Source organism: Paramormyrops kingsleyae, chromosome 17 (assembly GCF_048594095.1).
Source record: "Paramormyrops kingsleyae isolate MSU_618 chromosome 17, PKINGS_0.4, whole genome shotgun sequence".
Classification (NCBI taxonomy): domain Eukaryota; kingdom Metazoa; phylum Chordata; class Actinopteri; order Osteoglossiformes; family Mormyridae; genus Paramormyrops; species Paramormyrops kingsleyae.
The window spans coordinates 16,116,128-16,132,404 of NC_132813.1; the positions used below are offsets into that span (position 1 = coordinate 16,116,128).

Genomic DNA, 16,277 nt, shown 5'->3' on the forward strand with positions numbered 1-16,277 from the left:
CGGGAGTTACTGGTTACTGGGCACAACGGGAGTTACTGATTATGCGTGGGACTTACTGGGCACGACCGGGAGTTACTGGTTACCGGGCACGTGCGGGAGTTAAGCAGACAGAGGGTATCATTTATCCATGTTAAATCTGCCAAGCTTCAGTCGTGTTTCTCATCTGTTTTTTCTTTGTCGGACTAACGCAAGTCCTGACATGACCCAAGGTCAGATGTGTCAGACGTTACACACAGGCGATGTCAACCTCAAGGTCCACACCTTGGTGCCCATCCAGTTAACCAATCACTGCTCATCCCAGATGTGCCCGCCCAGAGCTCACATGGGGTTACGAAAGGAGGACTAGATTAGGCCTGACCTGTTTACCAGGGGTTAACCTGCAGGTCCAGAGTAAACGGAGACTGTGAGAAGTGTGTTTAGGCATGAGAGCTCCTCCCACCCACCTTTGGGATCATCTTGCACCACTAGGAGGCCGTTTCTGCAGACCACCTTCCCCGTGTCAGCGTCCACGAAGACCAGCGAGGGAATGCTGGTCACTTTGTACTTATTCCACAGCCTCATCTGTCGGTGGTAGAGAGAGAGAAGGAGAGAGAGTGAGTGAGTGAGTGTGTGTGTGTTTGAGAGAGAGAGAGAGAGAGAGTGTGAGTGAGTGAGTGAGTGTGTGTGTGTTTGAGAGAGAGAGAGAGAGAGAGAGAGAGAGAGAGAGAGAGAGAGAGAGAGAGAGAGAGATTTATAACTGGCAGGATTCCCACTTTTACCCCTAGAGGTAAGAGGACTCATTCACAGTGATAATTTACACAAATCCCTGCATCCTGTCAAATTAAGGCGGATCCCTCGCCCGTGCCCCGCCCCCATTCCTGCCCTCACACCTTTTAACATCAATCAGGCACATAAGCAAATATTTCTGATCCACATTCCCACATGGATGGGCTTTGATGACAAATGCAGAAGCCGTACAAACTGAAAGCCCGCAGGAGCGCTGAACACGGGAGCAGCGAGGAACATAATTATCTGCTTAGGAGACTTTCTAATGTGCATGAAGGGACTGAGGAATCTATCTGTCTGAAGGAAACAGTCCCACCACAGGCTAGTTGCAGGCTAAACTCACACGCTACCAGGCAGCGTCCGCAACGTCCTAAGTGGACAGTTTCTTCCCGATCACATCTCCTCCCGAGTGGAATCGGAAATTTGCACAAGGATCCACCTTGGATACCAGTGGCCATCTTCCAGTCAGTCTGAGGCAAAGGATGAGCGGGTAAATCAGCGGCAAATGTGTGAATCGGGCTGTTCGCATGTACACGTCCCCATGGAAAATTTCGGAACCAGAGTCTGCATGTGTCCCGGAGTGCCCCCGTCAGCAGAGGGTACGACTGCAAACTGTATTTACGCAAAATAAAACAAAAGCAGCTGGTCTTGCTCCGTTTGTTTCATAAGAACAAAAACAAAAAACAGGATTTCAGTGATTTCTAATGACTTAAAGAACAGAGCAGAACATCTGCGGGATCCTCAGTAAAGCCACTTAAAATAATCATTGAAAATGTTTTGACTCATCTAAAGAGCCCCTTTAATTCCTAACCGTTTAAAGGCAGTAAGTAAATGGAGTGCCCTTCTCACTGACGATGACAACAGGAAGCACAGACAGGGGGACATTAGGGGGGCTTGTGAGGGCAGCAGGCCAGCTGGCAGGTAAGAGAGACACTGCCTTGTTGAGGTGTGTGTGTGTGTGTGTGTGTGTGGGGTGGGGGGGGGGGGGGTGGAGCATGTCAAAGCAGGATGTATGGGCGCTTTTCCACCGCACAAAGTACGGTACTTTCGGTACGGTACATTTGGTACTTTCGTTGTTCCATTGACTTCCCATCGAGTACCAGTATCGAAAGTGCCAAACCAGCTGGGGTACCCAAACGAGGAAACACAGGCTTTAATCGCCATATGGTCGGATGAACAGATCCAGCGGGATTTGGATGGCACGACTCGAAATAAAAAAGTATTTGCCGTAATATGCCGCTTGAAATCGAAAAGCAGGACTACAGGTTTGAATTCAGCGAAAGAAATACCATGACGCTTTGTGATGATGTCAGTCAGGGGCTGTCACTGATGATGTCATTTGGCACCGGTACCAGTTTTTATGTCAGTGGAAAACCAATCCAAAAAAAGTACCATACTTTTGCTACATTATGGAAGTACGGCACCTGGTGCAGTGGAAAAGCGCCCTATGTGAGTTTATGTATGTGTGTGTGTGGGGGGGGGTGGTTAAGTAATGGATGGAGGGCAGAGTGCAAAAAAAAAACAAACTCCCTCATTTCTGAAGTGTAACAGGAAGGGGCTGGGGTTCAATGAACAAGGGACCCAGGTGAGCGGGGGGGGGGGGTACCGCAGGCACAGCTAACCCAAAGTAAACGTGCGTGCCGCGTCCCCCCCCAGCCGCTGCCCCAGACTCAGCTAATTTGAGTAATGGTACAGACAGGTGCTCCGGAGTCACAGGTCATCCAGACAGCCTGGGTCTGTCCGGCGGCTTCCCCAGGGGCCAGCAGGCAGCCACCCTCTTCATGGGGCTTTGTTCTTATAAATGAGGGGAGAGTTATTTAGTTATTTTAGTCATTTCCCCCCAGGACAGGTTTTACATTGACTTCAGAATGTAACCATATTTAAAAATACAGGGAAATATTCTAGAAGCTGCTGTCTGGTGCTACAGTGGCGCGTGCCCCTCCCCTCCCCAAAAGTCCATGGGGCGAAGCTGGAGCTCAGTAATCTGTCCTCATTGGGGGGGGGGGGGGGGTTAGGGGCCTTTGCTGCATGAACACTAACCCCCCTCTTGGACCCTAAGCCCAGCCGAAGAGCAGACGGACACAGGAAGGAGGTCTGAGGCTGTGCGTTCAGAAGAAGCTCCGGGAATTCCTCGAATATCCTGGTGCCTCTTCAGGGGACCTGAATGTCCTTAGGGTTGCACTTCTGGTCGTTCAATAGTCTTATTAGGCCGTTTGTTTTTCTCCTGTAGCTCCTGCTCCGATGCCGTTTGCACATGTGCCTGGGCATTGATTAGAAGCCTTGCCACCTGTAAGCCTTGTCGACCATGTGTGATTACAATGTGCCATTTGCCTCATTTTTACATCACTTTGAATAAATATGTAAAATGTTATGTAATTTTAAATGTAGTGACTTTTAGTGTTGAGGATGGTAGGAAAAATTTCTAATCAGGGAAGAGATTAGATTGCAGATTAGATATTAAATATTAGACTAGAGACTGTGTAAGCAATTATAGAACAAAGCACCAATCAGACGGCAGGGAAGGTTTAGTGCCGGGAATCACCGCGGCCCTGGTTAGCAAACACCACCCCGTCAGCATTTTGTGCCCGTACAGACTGCAGCCACAGTCTCCAGGACTAGGGAGAAGTTACTGAGAGATGACCCCCCCCCCCAAACACTGGGAAGATGGGTGCAGGCCTGAAAGGCAGCCATATATGGGCATCCTCCCTGTAGCACAGGGTATGACATCACTAGGTAGCAGACCGCTGCTGAAATCGTACACGCTACGGGGAACGACGGAAACAGCTGAGCAGCAGGGCCCGGCTGCAAGAGAAAAAGCCACGCAGACAAACGCAGTCATTGGCGACATTTTGAAGGTATTCGGTCAGTCCCTGAATCGATACGATGGCTGACAAACCACAGGAACCCCCCCCCCCCAAATCCCTGGGAGTCTTTTCCCCTTTGGGGGCATACTCTGACTCACAGCCAGGTATGCACAGCTGAGAAAAGACAGACAATAGGAGGAAAGGTAAGCAGGCGGGGAAGCCAGGCCCTTAAGGGCAGCCCTGGTGAAGTCTAACTCACAAGCCCAGTCAGCTCAAACACGCCACCCAGTGGAAGAAAGAGTGTAGTGCGCTGGCCTTTATGGGATGTGGGCGTCATGGTGATCTCTGCCGAGCTCCTGTAATACTCTGTCCTCTGCTCCCTTCACAACAGCCCCCATCCTGCAGTAAAGCCTCTCTGTGATCATGACATGCAACTGACAGCAGAGGGTGCAGCAGTTAAGGAACCACTAAGAGATTGCCAGTTCCAGCCCTGCACTGAACCCAGTATTCGCACCCGACCAAGGTTAGTAACGCAGATCAGTCCCTAGCATGTACTGCTGACTGCAGATTCAGAAAAACAGCGACCGGCACAGCTCCTGATAGGGAGCAAGATCACAAATAGTAGGGAGGAGGTTTGTTCTTAGGGAGGGGGGGGGGAATAAAACATATCAGGAAATGTGGACGACCTCCTCTAATTAACATGCCATAACAGGATGGGGACAGACTATAAAATAAAATAATCATTGAAAATGTTTTGACTCATCTAAAGAGCCCCTTTAATTCCTAACCGTTTAAAGGCAGTAAGTAAATGGAGTGCCCTTCTCACTGACGATGACAACAGGAAGCACAGACAGGGGGACATTAGGGGGGCTTGTGAGGGCAGCAGGCCAGCTGGCAGGTAAGAGAGACACTGCCTTGTTGAGGTGTGTGTGTGTGTGTGTGTGTGTGGGGTGGGGGGGGGGGTGGAGCATGTCAAAGCAGGATGTATGGGCGCTTTTCCACCGCACAAAGTACGGTACTTTCGGTACGGTACATTTGGTACTTTCGTACCAAAATAGTAGGGAGGAGGTTTGTTCTTAGGGAGGGGGGGGGGAATAAAACATATCAGGAAATGTGGACGACCTCCTCTAATTAACATGCCATAACAGGATGGGGACAGACTTTGCTGACAGAGCAGCAGTAACGCGGCGGGGGGAGGCTATGAGAGCAGCAGTAACGCGGCGGGGGCAGGCTATGAGAGCAGCAGTAACGCGGCGGGGGCAGGCTATGAGAGCAGCAGTAACGCGGCGGGGGCAGGCTATGAGAGCAGCAGTAACGCGGCGGGGGCAGGCTATGAGAGCAGCAGTAACGCGGCGGGGGCAGGCTATGAGAGCAGCAGTAACGCGGCGGGGGCAGGCTATGAGAGCAGCAGTAACGCGGCGGGGGCAGGCTATGAGAGCAGCAGTAACGCGGCGGGGGCAGGCTATGAGAGCAGCAGTAACGCGGCGGGGGGAGGCTATGAGAGCAGCAGTAACGCGGCGGGGGCAGGCTATGAGAGCAGCAGTAACGCGGCGGGGGGAGGCTATGAGAGCAGCAGTAATACGGCGGGGGGAGGCTATGAGAGCAGCAGTAATGTGGCAGGGGCAGGCTATGAGAGCAGCAGTAATGCGGCGGGGGCAGGCTATGAGAGCAGCAGTAATGCAGCGGGGGCAGGCTATGAGAGCAGCAGTAATACGGCGGGGGGAGGCTATGAGAGCAGCAGTAATGCAGCGGGGGCAGGCTATGAGAGCAGCAGTAATACGGCGGGGGGAGGCTATGAGAGCAGCAGTAATGCGGCGGGGGCAGGCTATGAGAGCAGCAGTAATGCGGCGGGGGGAGGCTATGAGAGCAGCAGTAATACGGCGGGGGGAGGCTATGAGAGCAGCAGTAATGCGGCGGGGGGAGGCTATGAGAGCAGCAGTAATGCAGCAGGGGGAGGCCGGCACCCCGTTATTAATGCATCAAGTCTCAGAATCGCTGCTAACGATGCGAGGTTCATAATTAACAGTGATAACGGGAATCATGACTTAACGGCAACAGCCTGAAAGGGTGGAGTTTCACACGAATGCTGGAAGGTTTATAAACACATGAATGAGTAAAACATCTGCAAGATGCTTAACTGGGTCTTTTGAGCGAGGAACAAAACCACAAAAATTTCAATGAGGATCTCAATTAGTCGGATGTGTATGGAGCAGGGGGGGGGCTCGGATGACCTTTTCCTCCATGTAAGGAAGAGCTTACGACCACAAGCATCCCGTGAGCCAGACCGATACAGCATGCAGTCATAATGAGTTCCAGATTCCAGTATGCAGGAAAGATTGGAAGGAAGCCTAAAGCCTCACCTCACTCTGACTTTATATGCGGTTTCTCTTTTGCTTTTTTGTTTAAATTAAGATATAAAGCTCACAGTGAGAGGGTCAGGGGGGTGTGATGTGAGGTCTGACCCAGCAGAGCATGCAAGCAGACCCACTTTCAGGTCTGAGTGCTCAGATCCCCAGTGCTCAGAAATGGGATCCAGTTTCAGAGCACCGTAACAACTGGGTGTCCTACTCAGTGCGCCCCCCCCTCCCCAGGACATTTTTATAGGAGGCTTTTTGAAATAGAGCAGTTAGAACAGCGTCATACAGGATTCACACACAGCACTTACAGGCGGGGGGGCGGGGGGGGAGAGAGCACGCAGAATGGGGCAGACAACAGAAGGAAGGAGGAAACGGATCCGTGGACTTACCACGGATCGGGATCAAAGAACAAACCGGAAATAGAGATGTCCGAGGGACACATGAAGGACCGGCAGTATGTCCTCACCTGCCATGCGTTCATGGGGGGGGGGGGAATCACATCAGGCCTCCAACATCCCCTTTGCTGTTCATTTTTAAAATATATACACAAGGATCCAGCCATTAGGACAGGAACTCCCGAAAGCAAGGCTCAACGGCCTGGCCTTCGGAACACGGCATGGTAACCCCCCCCACCCATGAGGTCAGGGCTGCCCGTTACGCCGTAAGCTCTTCGTTAATAATTTGGCGAAAAATTAACGCTTTTGCAGGAAACAGGTGCCACAGAGTCAAAGGGCTTTGACGATGCGGCTCATCAGGGGCTGATGGACCTTGCTGCCCCCCCCATCCAGCCCCCCCCCATCCAGGCCCCCCGCTGCTGGGACTGCTTATACTGCCACTCCATTTCAGCTCCGAGAATAAAGGAGGCCTCTGAAGGAGAGCTCAGTGCCCCCCCCTCCCCCAGATCTCAGCTTTGTCTCACAAAACGGCTCTTCTTCCAAGGCGCTTTGCAGCAGACTCGGGGGTCAAAGTTCAGAGGTCAAAGACTGTATGGCGAGGGGAGGTGGGCGGGATTCACTGCTCCCGCTGATTTTTTAAATAGGTCCCTCCACTCTGTGCCCCCCACGTACTGTGCCATTATGTCTTGAGGCCTGTTTATAAACGTTTTCTTTAATAATAATCCACCCTATTGAAAGCACACAGCATCTAACAAGCAGACAGGAAGTGCATTAGCAGCTGCCGACCTGCAGGTGGGGACACTGAGCAGCCACTTTGTTACCAGGACCGCTTTGTATGGAAAGGTGCACTCCACACAGCAAGCCGAGGCTCCGGGCTCCTGGTACGACTGGGATGCCCTGCAGAAAATGAACCCTCAGCTGTCCTCGGGGGCGGCCCCACATCCCCCTTTTTAAACCCCGGCACCTGTACCAGAAATTAGTCTAAGGCAGTTGTTCCCAAACTGGGGGGCGCACCCCCCTATGGGGGCGCAGAGGTATTGCGGAGGGGCGCACCAATGGGATAGCCTCAGGGGCATGTGCCACCCTAAAATAATCTCTTCACAGACTGGACGATTAAACAAATAAAGCAGCGCAACATTACAGTAACTAACAATAAATAAACCACTAACTTACGTGTACTATTACAGCATTTCTGTAATTTATTTAAACTTTATTTTACCAGGTAAATTAACTGAAAACCAGTTCTCACTGCTGTACGTGACATTCGGGAGAAATAGCAGATAACGCATCGGAACTTCCTGGGATACAAACATCATACAAACGTCACGTTCTTCAGCCAATAAGGGCAAAGTTGTGTCGTCACGGAGGCAGTTCCAGTTTGTTCAGCCGGCTGAGAGTTGCTGTATGATCTGTCTTAAGTCGTCTTGCTCTTGCAAGGTTTTTGTACCATGTGACATGGTGACGCGTGACGACGTTTTGAAGCGCCGGACAAAAATATCTAACCATATCATGAAAAACGAGGTTTCAAATTTTCTACATGAAGTGCAGGGAGACTATCAATTAATAGGTATGATTTAGTGTTGTTTTGTGCTATAGTATAGGCTGAAACCTGCGGTTATCATTAAAAACAAAATGCGGTAAACGTAAGACAAACTTTAATTTGTGTACGCAAATGAATATTAACAGAATGTTAAATCTGCATTTGCATAATTTCAAACTTATGCTGGACAGTCATTGTGAAACGTGACCGGAGAGGTTTATAGGCTGCCGGCTTTGAAGATGGTATCCGATCCTGGTGTCTGAGCGTGCGGACAGCTGAAGCCCAGCCAGCGGGGGCTTCCAGTAGCTGCCGTCTAATTGGTCAAAGGGCAGCCAGGAAGGTCATGGGTCACGGGTCCAATAACCAGTGAGATGCGGCTGGGGACCTGACGGCAACCCCGGGCTCCCGGAGGCCTCCGAGCCGGAAGGCAGCACCACACGGATCGGGGTCCCTGCTCAGGGACTTTCAGGCATCATTCCACCGAGACTCAAGTCACATGGCTCCTAACCGGCTCACATATCCTGGCTTTTATAGGTCTGGTTGGCTGGTGCCATCAAAAAATACAAGTGTTGGTTTCTGCAGAAGAGGGAAATTGGAGCCAGACCTCCCCCTCCTCCTGCCAATCCATCGCTGAGGTGGTGACGTGGAAGCATGCTCGGCAGACTGTTACACGCCGGGGTCAGAGGTCACTCAGCTAGGCCCAGCCTAAGCAGAATCCGGAGATCCCACACCTCCTGCTGGGACCACATGATGGTACCGTGACGCTATCCACGAGGGAGCTTTGAAACCAGAACCAGACATAACCCACATGGCTGTGTGCAGACAGAACCTTCCGGTTCACTGACCTGACCACAAAAACACTTACTATCCCACTTCTGAGGAGGACACAATCATAAATAACCTTGTCTGAGCCTCCTCCCTTTATTTTTGGGGTCTGGGTGCGTGAACACCTCTCCTTTTGGTTAAACATTTCCACATCTGACACAGCAGCGCCCTGCTACAAAAAACATTTAAGCATTTTACTCCAGTGACAGCTGACAGGGCACAGGAGAACCATCAAAACAGGGCACAGGAGAACCATCAAAACAGGGCACAGGAGAACCATCAAAACAGGGCACAGGAGAACCATCAAAACAGGGCACAGGAGAACCATCAAAACAGGGCACAGGAGAACCATCAAAACAGGGCACAGGAGAACCATCAAAACAGGGCACAGGAGAACCATCAAAATGCCACATCACTCAGACATCCAGGTTAAAAGCTAAAGTCTCACCTCCCGACAGAGGCTCTCTTTTATGTCTTAGTCAATTTATTTAAGAAGTTTTCAGAACTTAATCTTGTTTAGCACTGAAATTGGCCTTTGCATCAAATGTTGGCATGAATTGAAATGAAATGGAATTTTCCCATCTTGAATGCAAGAGAGGGGAAACATGTCCTGAGCATTGAATCTGTGTGTGTGTGTGTGTGTGTGTGTGTGTGTGTGTGTGTGTGTGTGTGTGTGTGTGTGTGTGTGTGTGTGTGTGTATCAGCATGCGTGCCTACGAACACCAGCGGGGCGCTTGAGTCTTCAAGTATGTTTGCACTTATTATGAAGTGGTTGTTTGAACAAATACTATTCCAGGCTCTTTCTGTCTCTCCCAGGAAGGGTAAACAGACGGTGTGCATGAACTCTGTCCAGCCATGCAAGCCCCCAGTACACAGGCTATTTCTCTGTTTAGACAGCAGGCTGGTTAAAAACCTGACCCCAAGCTAACTGACCCAGCTACCATAGTCAGTAATTTTACCTTGACTCAACGTCACCAGTCTTTATAAAACAAGAGTGGGTCAGGAGTATTGGATTGGATAGATAAACCAGTAAAGGCAGCGGGTGACCAGCAGGGCCCTTGCTGGAAGGGCAGCCCAGGACCAGCCCTGAATCTCCCAGATCTCGGCTCGCTAGCTGAGCCAAATGCCCAAGTCTGCGGGGAACCAATCAGATTACAAGTTAAGAACAGGAGGCACAATAGCAGCCCAGTCAGAGTCCACGCCTGGCTGACACAAAGGGCTCTGTGTCGGGCTTGGGATGGTGGCTGGGCCCCCATTTCTTCCAGAACCACTCCCCTGGGGGAGCTCAGGGGAGACAAAAGGAAACACACATCTTTGACCCTGGGACCAGGCGGGGTGCCGGGGTAGACTCTCCAAACAGGTGGCTTCAAATAAATCGCATTGACATGCACACTGACGGTAAAATCAAAGCCCCCAATCAAACCTCCACGAGAGGGAGGGGTGAGGAGAGCATTTTGGGCCGCATTAGCGATGGCGGGGGGGGTAGGACACGCCGCTGCTGGCTGCGGTCTGTGCCTGACATCATCCTACTGGACAGGTCTCGGTAAACACCACACGGAAATTCTACAGGAACAAAAAGCAGCAACTCCTGCGGCATCCTGGCACGGTGCCGCCACACCGCCGGGTGGTTAACGGGGCCGCGGAGGGGCGAGATTCCAGAGCCTGGCGACATTACGGCCTTCCCTCTGAGGCACACCTCGGGTAAGCCAGAAACCGCAGCGGCCGGCCTTTACTGCCAGATCGAGCCTGCCAGCACGGGCCGGGTGCAGTTTCCGACTTGTCGCCATGGCGATGTGTAACGAGGCTCCGCCTGTGGGTGGCGGTCCCGGCCCGACCGAGGGCCACAAAGCGCGGTCACGCCAAATCAAGGGCCCTGCCTGCAGCAAGCAGTGAGACGGGGGTCTGATTTGTCATGGAGGGGGTGGGAGCAGCGTGAGGGCGGGGGGGGGGGTCACAGTCTCCTCCCCAGGTTGGAGAACCTAAAACAACACGCGGCACACAGGAGGAGGACATCGTCAGGAACGACTCTGAGGAAGGCGAATGCAATCGCAGAGCAGCTTGTGCAAAAAACACTGACTCCACCCCCAGAGTGTGGCAGACTGCCAGCTGATTGGATGAAGCTGGGAACAGCCAACACACACACAAAACACACACACTTGAAAAAAAGAAAAACGTTTTGTCTGGAATTGAAATGCACTCATGCCCAAAGTCCAGGCGAGAAGCACATGCAGAGCCTGGCGCTAAGCATTCTGTGTCATTCTGTGTCCTTCTTTGTCCTCCCTGCTCCCCCCTCCCCCGCCCAGGGAGACACTAGCCCTGGTGTCGTCGGGCAGATCCAATTAAAGCGCCGTTCCGCACTAACAGGATCGCGTGAACTTAGCATTCCCCAACGGCGCCCCCCCAGACGGTGAGCGGCAAGCGGGGTAATGCGTACAAGCAGGCCTGCGCGACACACTTCCTGGAATCGACGTGCAATCCGGCCACGTGAAAAGAATATGGGGAAGTCGTCACGGTCACGTAGCATGTCACGGTGGCCGAGAAGTCGCATCATGGCCAGGATAACGAAACAAACCAGCCAGGATCCTTAAGTGACTCGTTTGTAGGAAGTAAGACAAGCAGGGTGACAAGTGAGCTCCAGACTCGTGGCCTAGTGTTACTATAGCCATGACTATAGATCAGGTACTTCCATGTGTTACTGTAGCCAAGACTATAGATCAGGTACTTCCATGTGTTACTGTAGCCATGACTATAGATCAGGTACTTCCATGTGTTACTGTAGCCATGACTATAGATCAGGTACTTCCATGTGTTACTGTAGCCATGACTATAGATCAGGTACTTCCATGTGTTACTGTAGCCATGACTATAGATCAGGTACTTCCATGTGTTACTGTAGCCATGACTATAGATCAGGTACTTCCATGTGTTACTGTAGCCATGACTATAGATCAGGTACTTCCATGTGTTACTGTAGCCATGACTATAGATCAGGTACTTCCATGTGTTACTGTAGCCATGACTATAGATCAGGTACTTCCATGTGTTACTGTAGCCATGACTATAGATCAGGTACTTCCATACATGGGGGGGGCGGATGTGGGATTGCTGACATCACCATGGCACGTAAATCTTCACTGGCTAAGACGTTTACATGCATAGCTATGTCCAGTTATGCTTATAGCCCGATTACGCCATTTAATTGGACTACTGCCCTTGTCCCAGAATACATACATGGGAGGGGAATCGATTTATTGAGCGAAGTATGTCTGACTCCGTTACAGTAGGTGGCGATATGGCTCCTATCAGCTTGTTAGTATCAGGCTTTTTCTGGTTGACCCATTACATCACAGACGTAAAAAAATAACATAATAATGGATGCTTGGACAGAAGGACTGACACAAGCTTTAAGTGCAATCTGGTCGGAAGAACAGATACAACAGGATCAGGATCGCATAACAGGAAATAAAAGTATTTTGTATAATATACTATGACAGCACGATATTAGAAGTTTTTCAAATATTGCAATGTCATTATGTTGTAATAAATATTGGGGTGTTTATGAAACAAAAAAGGAGTCTAGCATTAATTTCTCACGAACCCATCTAGGAGTGATTTAAACAGCAAGGCTGAAAATTATTATTATTGTCTCGGAGAACGCATGCAGTGCTCATGCAAAAGCAGCAGAGGTAAACTTTAAACTGATTTTTAAACATAGATTAGATAACTGTAAAAAGGAATAATCATTAATATTGCAAAACTTGTCATGTTATTTTTCCTATGACAGAGTAAAAATGTTTTAGCGAGACTTAAACTCCCTGCGCTATGAAATCCGTATCAAATTCAAAGATAAAAAAGCCTGATCTTAACCTAGCCGACTAGCCATGTGAGAACTGGATGCGCATAACATGCGATGTCGGTCTCAATATCGCATATCGTCCAGTCCTACTGCAGCCATTTTTCGAATTCAGTACAAAATACCCCACCTTGTGTTGCGATGTCATTCAGCACCGGTACCAGCTTTTACCCCAGTGTAAAACCAACACCTTGAAGTGTCACACTTTTGGTACCTTCTTGAAGTACCAAAAGTACGGTACCTGCTGTGGTGGAAAAGTGCCCTTTAGTTGAGTGGTGAATTGGACAGCCTTACAGCGCTGTGCATTTCGTACATGCTGTACGTCCCCTGCTATGCTCCAAGCTTCTTCTGTTTCTTCCCGGTCAAAGCCCATCCTTCAGTTGCCCCAATCACACCCTTCCGCCACTCACTTACTCGCCTTTCACCTCGCAGCATCGGGCTTCTGACGTCTGAGTATTCTTGGCACTTTCCTTCCAGCCCATCCTGGGTCCTGGGCTTTAGATCTCAGGGTCGGCCGTTACAGGCATGCACTTTCAGACACCCCCATCTCCGCCAAACACCCACCGCTGCGATTTCCTGAGCCCTCGCCGTTCTGTCCGTACGCCTCACAGTCCAAACCAGAAAACTGGGCGGAAAGCCGAACAAACGAGCAAACAGTTCCTGACACAAACGGCCCATTCATCTGACCCGGGACTCCGCCAGCTGGATCTGGATCAGGCATCAGGAACCCACGCTGGATCTACGAGCTCGCTTGGCTCACAGCAATTGGACGTGGCCCAGAAGGGAACTGAACCGATCCCGGATAAGTATGAGGCTTCTTGCAAAAAGGATCCATCAGAATCCAGGCTCCTTCCAAGCCCAAAATCCGTGGAAGGACTGCAGAGGAACTTCTGACTCTCCGGACAGAATACCCGACATTGAACCTACAGAAAGGCAGAGGTGAAATCTACGCATTCTGGCGAATGGGGATGAAACTGCAGACCCACAGGGCAAGACAAGACGAGGAGAAGAAGAGCAGGCCGGAGGCTGGGAAGGGCTTACAAACAGCTGCCTTCCACTGTGAACTGCGACAGGAGCCCAAGGTTTTCAAACACACTTCTAACAAAAGACAAAGTCTCCAGGCTGTGCAGCCCACCCCACTCTCCCCTCCATATCAGGCACAGCAACAGAGCTTGGAACCAGGCAGAATTATTATCAAAATAAATAGATGATGAGGGGCGGATGGGGCTTGGGGGGTCTGACAAATAATGTTTACAGTTTCTGACAGGCTACCTACCGCAAGCAGATTGCACAGCCGGATCTTTGCTCTAAAGCCCTGCTTCTGTTCTCCTTCCACTTTATTGTCCTCAGACGTCTCGTATCATTCCAGGCTCCCCAAGTCTTTTAAAATCTAAACCCACACCCCCCCCCCATAACAGCAGAGCATGTAATAACCTTGTTAAAACTCAAACAATGATGTAATTTGACTTGAGCCAATGAGCTATACCTCTGATCTACGTAAATCCAATTTGTCAGCTGGAGATGAGCACCAGGGGATCACCAAGCAAACTCGGTGGAGGCCCTCGGCTCTACAAGGACGTGCCGACTGGAAACCGCGAAACAGCGCGCGTACCTGTACGTGCCCAGGAACCAAACAAACAGCGTGCCCAGGAACCAAACAAACAGCGTGCCCAGGAACCAAACAAACAGAGTGCCCAGGAACCAAACAAACAGCGTGCCCAGGAACCAAACAAACAGCGTGCCCAGGAACCAAACAAACAGCGTGCCCAGGAACCAAACAAACAGCGTGCCCAGGAACCAAACAAACAGCGTGCCCAGGAACCAAACAAACAGCGTGCCCAGGAACCAAACAGGAGGAAGGCTTCTGCACACAGCCGTGCACCACAGGAATTCATGCACCACCATAATCTTTTAAAGAAAAAAAGGAAATGAAAACAGTTATTGTTTTAACCCCCCATACACTCCCTCTCTGAAACAGCAAAGTACACACATCCTGAAAGCCATTGTATTATCCTAAAAGTTATTCCCCCCGTCCCCCCCCCCGTCCCCTGCTCATGACAGAACACCAAATTAACGCAGAGCCCCATTAAATACACACACACACACACAAACACATTTCCTCAGAGGCTCACAGCTCTCTGTCTGAGAGTCTGGCACAGCAAAGACAAATAAATGTCCCCTCGTTCATGAGGCCTCGCCGGGGTCCCGGGAACATGCCAGTTCTCTCCAGCTCCCTTTTCTGCACTTTTCCCTCTTTGTTCCCTGTGCCGTTACCTAGAAACACTGGGGACCAAGCTCAGCTGAATGGGGCCTGTGATCCATCTTCTGTGAACGTGTGGGTGATGACGGTGATGTTGGGGCAGCAGAGGAGAGAAAATTGAGTCAAGCCCCAAGGAAAAATGAAGGATAAGTAACAGACACCAACAAATACTGCTGCCTCAGCTCAGAGGAGGACAGAGGCACAGCCCTCCGCCAAGGCATGGCGATCCACCAATGCACAGCATCTGCGCATGCACAGCCTTCCTCAAACACACACACACACATGCACAGCCATCCTCAAAGACACACACACACACAGCCATCCGTCCCTAGACGAGTCTCGGGTCCCTGGACCTTGTTTTACTCCAGCCCAGCAGCTACCAGAGCACAGACATGAGCCCTAAGCCCCACCCCTAATCCAGGGGAATCCTTCCTCCTAGAATCAAGCATCAGGCAAGAGCTTTTTCAAAACAAACAGGACAGAACAGGAGGGTAAGGCTGGTCTGTGCCCGTAACCACTGAGACTACCACAGCAGACATGGCATCATGGATCTGAAGTTGGGGGCGGCCGCGGGTTACGGAGCTGACGGTGGGGACGGCCGCGGGTTACGGAGCTGACGGTGGGGACGGCCGCGGGTTACGGAGCTGACGGTGGGGACGGCCGCGGGTTACGGAGCTGACGGTGGGGACGGCCGCGGGTTACGGAGCTGACGGTGGGGACGGCCGCGGGTTACGGAGGTGATGTTAGAGATGGCGTCTGTTTTTTCTCACTTTCAGCTGTCTGGCCCCCTTTCGGTCCAGCCAGATCTTTTCTATGGGATAACAGCCTGTTACAGGGAAAAATCATATCTCCGAGAGGAATCTCTTACTCCAAAGAGCTTCACCAACAGAAAAGAGCAAAGTTTTGCCAAGGAAGAAATACGGACATTAAATATAATTCTCTCCATGCAGTTGCCCAGATTCTTGAGCTACAGGGTAAATTGTGGGAACGGGTTCAGAAAGAGATGATACAGAAACCTGGCCAGAAATAAGAAATACTGCAGCAGGAAAATGTAGCGCCCCCAAAGGGCTGGAGGTGTCATCCCTTCTACGCCTGGCTCCTCAGATTCTGCCTTTCCTCTGTGTGATGCTCCGCAGACTGATAGAGAAGAGCCTTCAGCAAAAAAAAATAAAAAATCACACTGGCCATTTCAAAGAGATGAATCAGAAGGTCCTCACAAAATGATCGCTACGTCAGAGACCTCGACTCGGGCCAATACAGGAAGAGGCTCCATTTCCGTGGATGATTTTATGAACGGCACTGTCACCAGCCCCCAACAGTCAAACACTAATAGCAAATCAAGTCTGACTCACCCCCCCCCCCCCCCCCCAACCTTCAGAAACAGGGACAGGGTTAGGTACACCAGTAACTGTGTCTCTAATGAAACTGCAAGAACCAATGGTAAAGAAGAAATGGATGAAGGCAAAGAAATGTAGTGA

General features: G+C 50.8%; 1 protein-coding gene across 5 annotated transcripts in view; it reads right to left on the minus strand.

Moving 5' to 3' along the window:
• The window catches only part of nxn (nucleoredoxin), a 41,840-nt gene that overhangs the window by 10,723 nt on the left and 14,840 nt on the right, over positions 1-16,277 (minus strand). Inside the window, exons 1-2 of one of the 5 annotated variants that reach the window (XM_072701306.1) lie at positions 13,104-13,232; positions 444-561 (exon numbers count right to left, since the gene is read on the minus strand). In XM_072701306.1, the coding sequence (XP_072557407.1) occupies positions 444-561; positions 13,104-13,217 (232 nt within the window). In that variant the 5' untranslated portion in view covers positions 13,218-13,232. The other 4 variants (XM_072701308.1, XM_072701307.1, XM_072701305.1 and 1 more) reach the window with 4 other exon arrangements.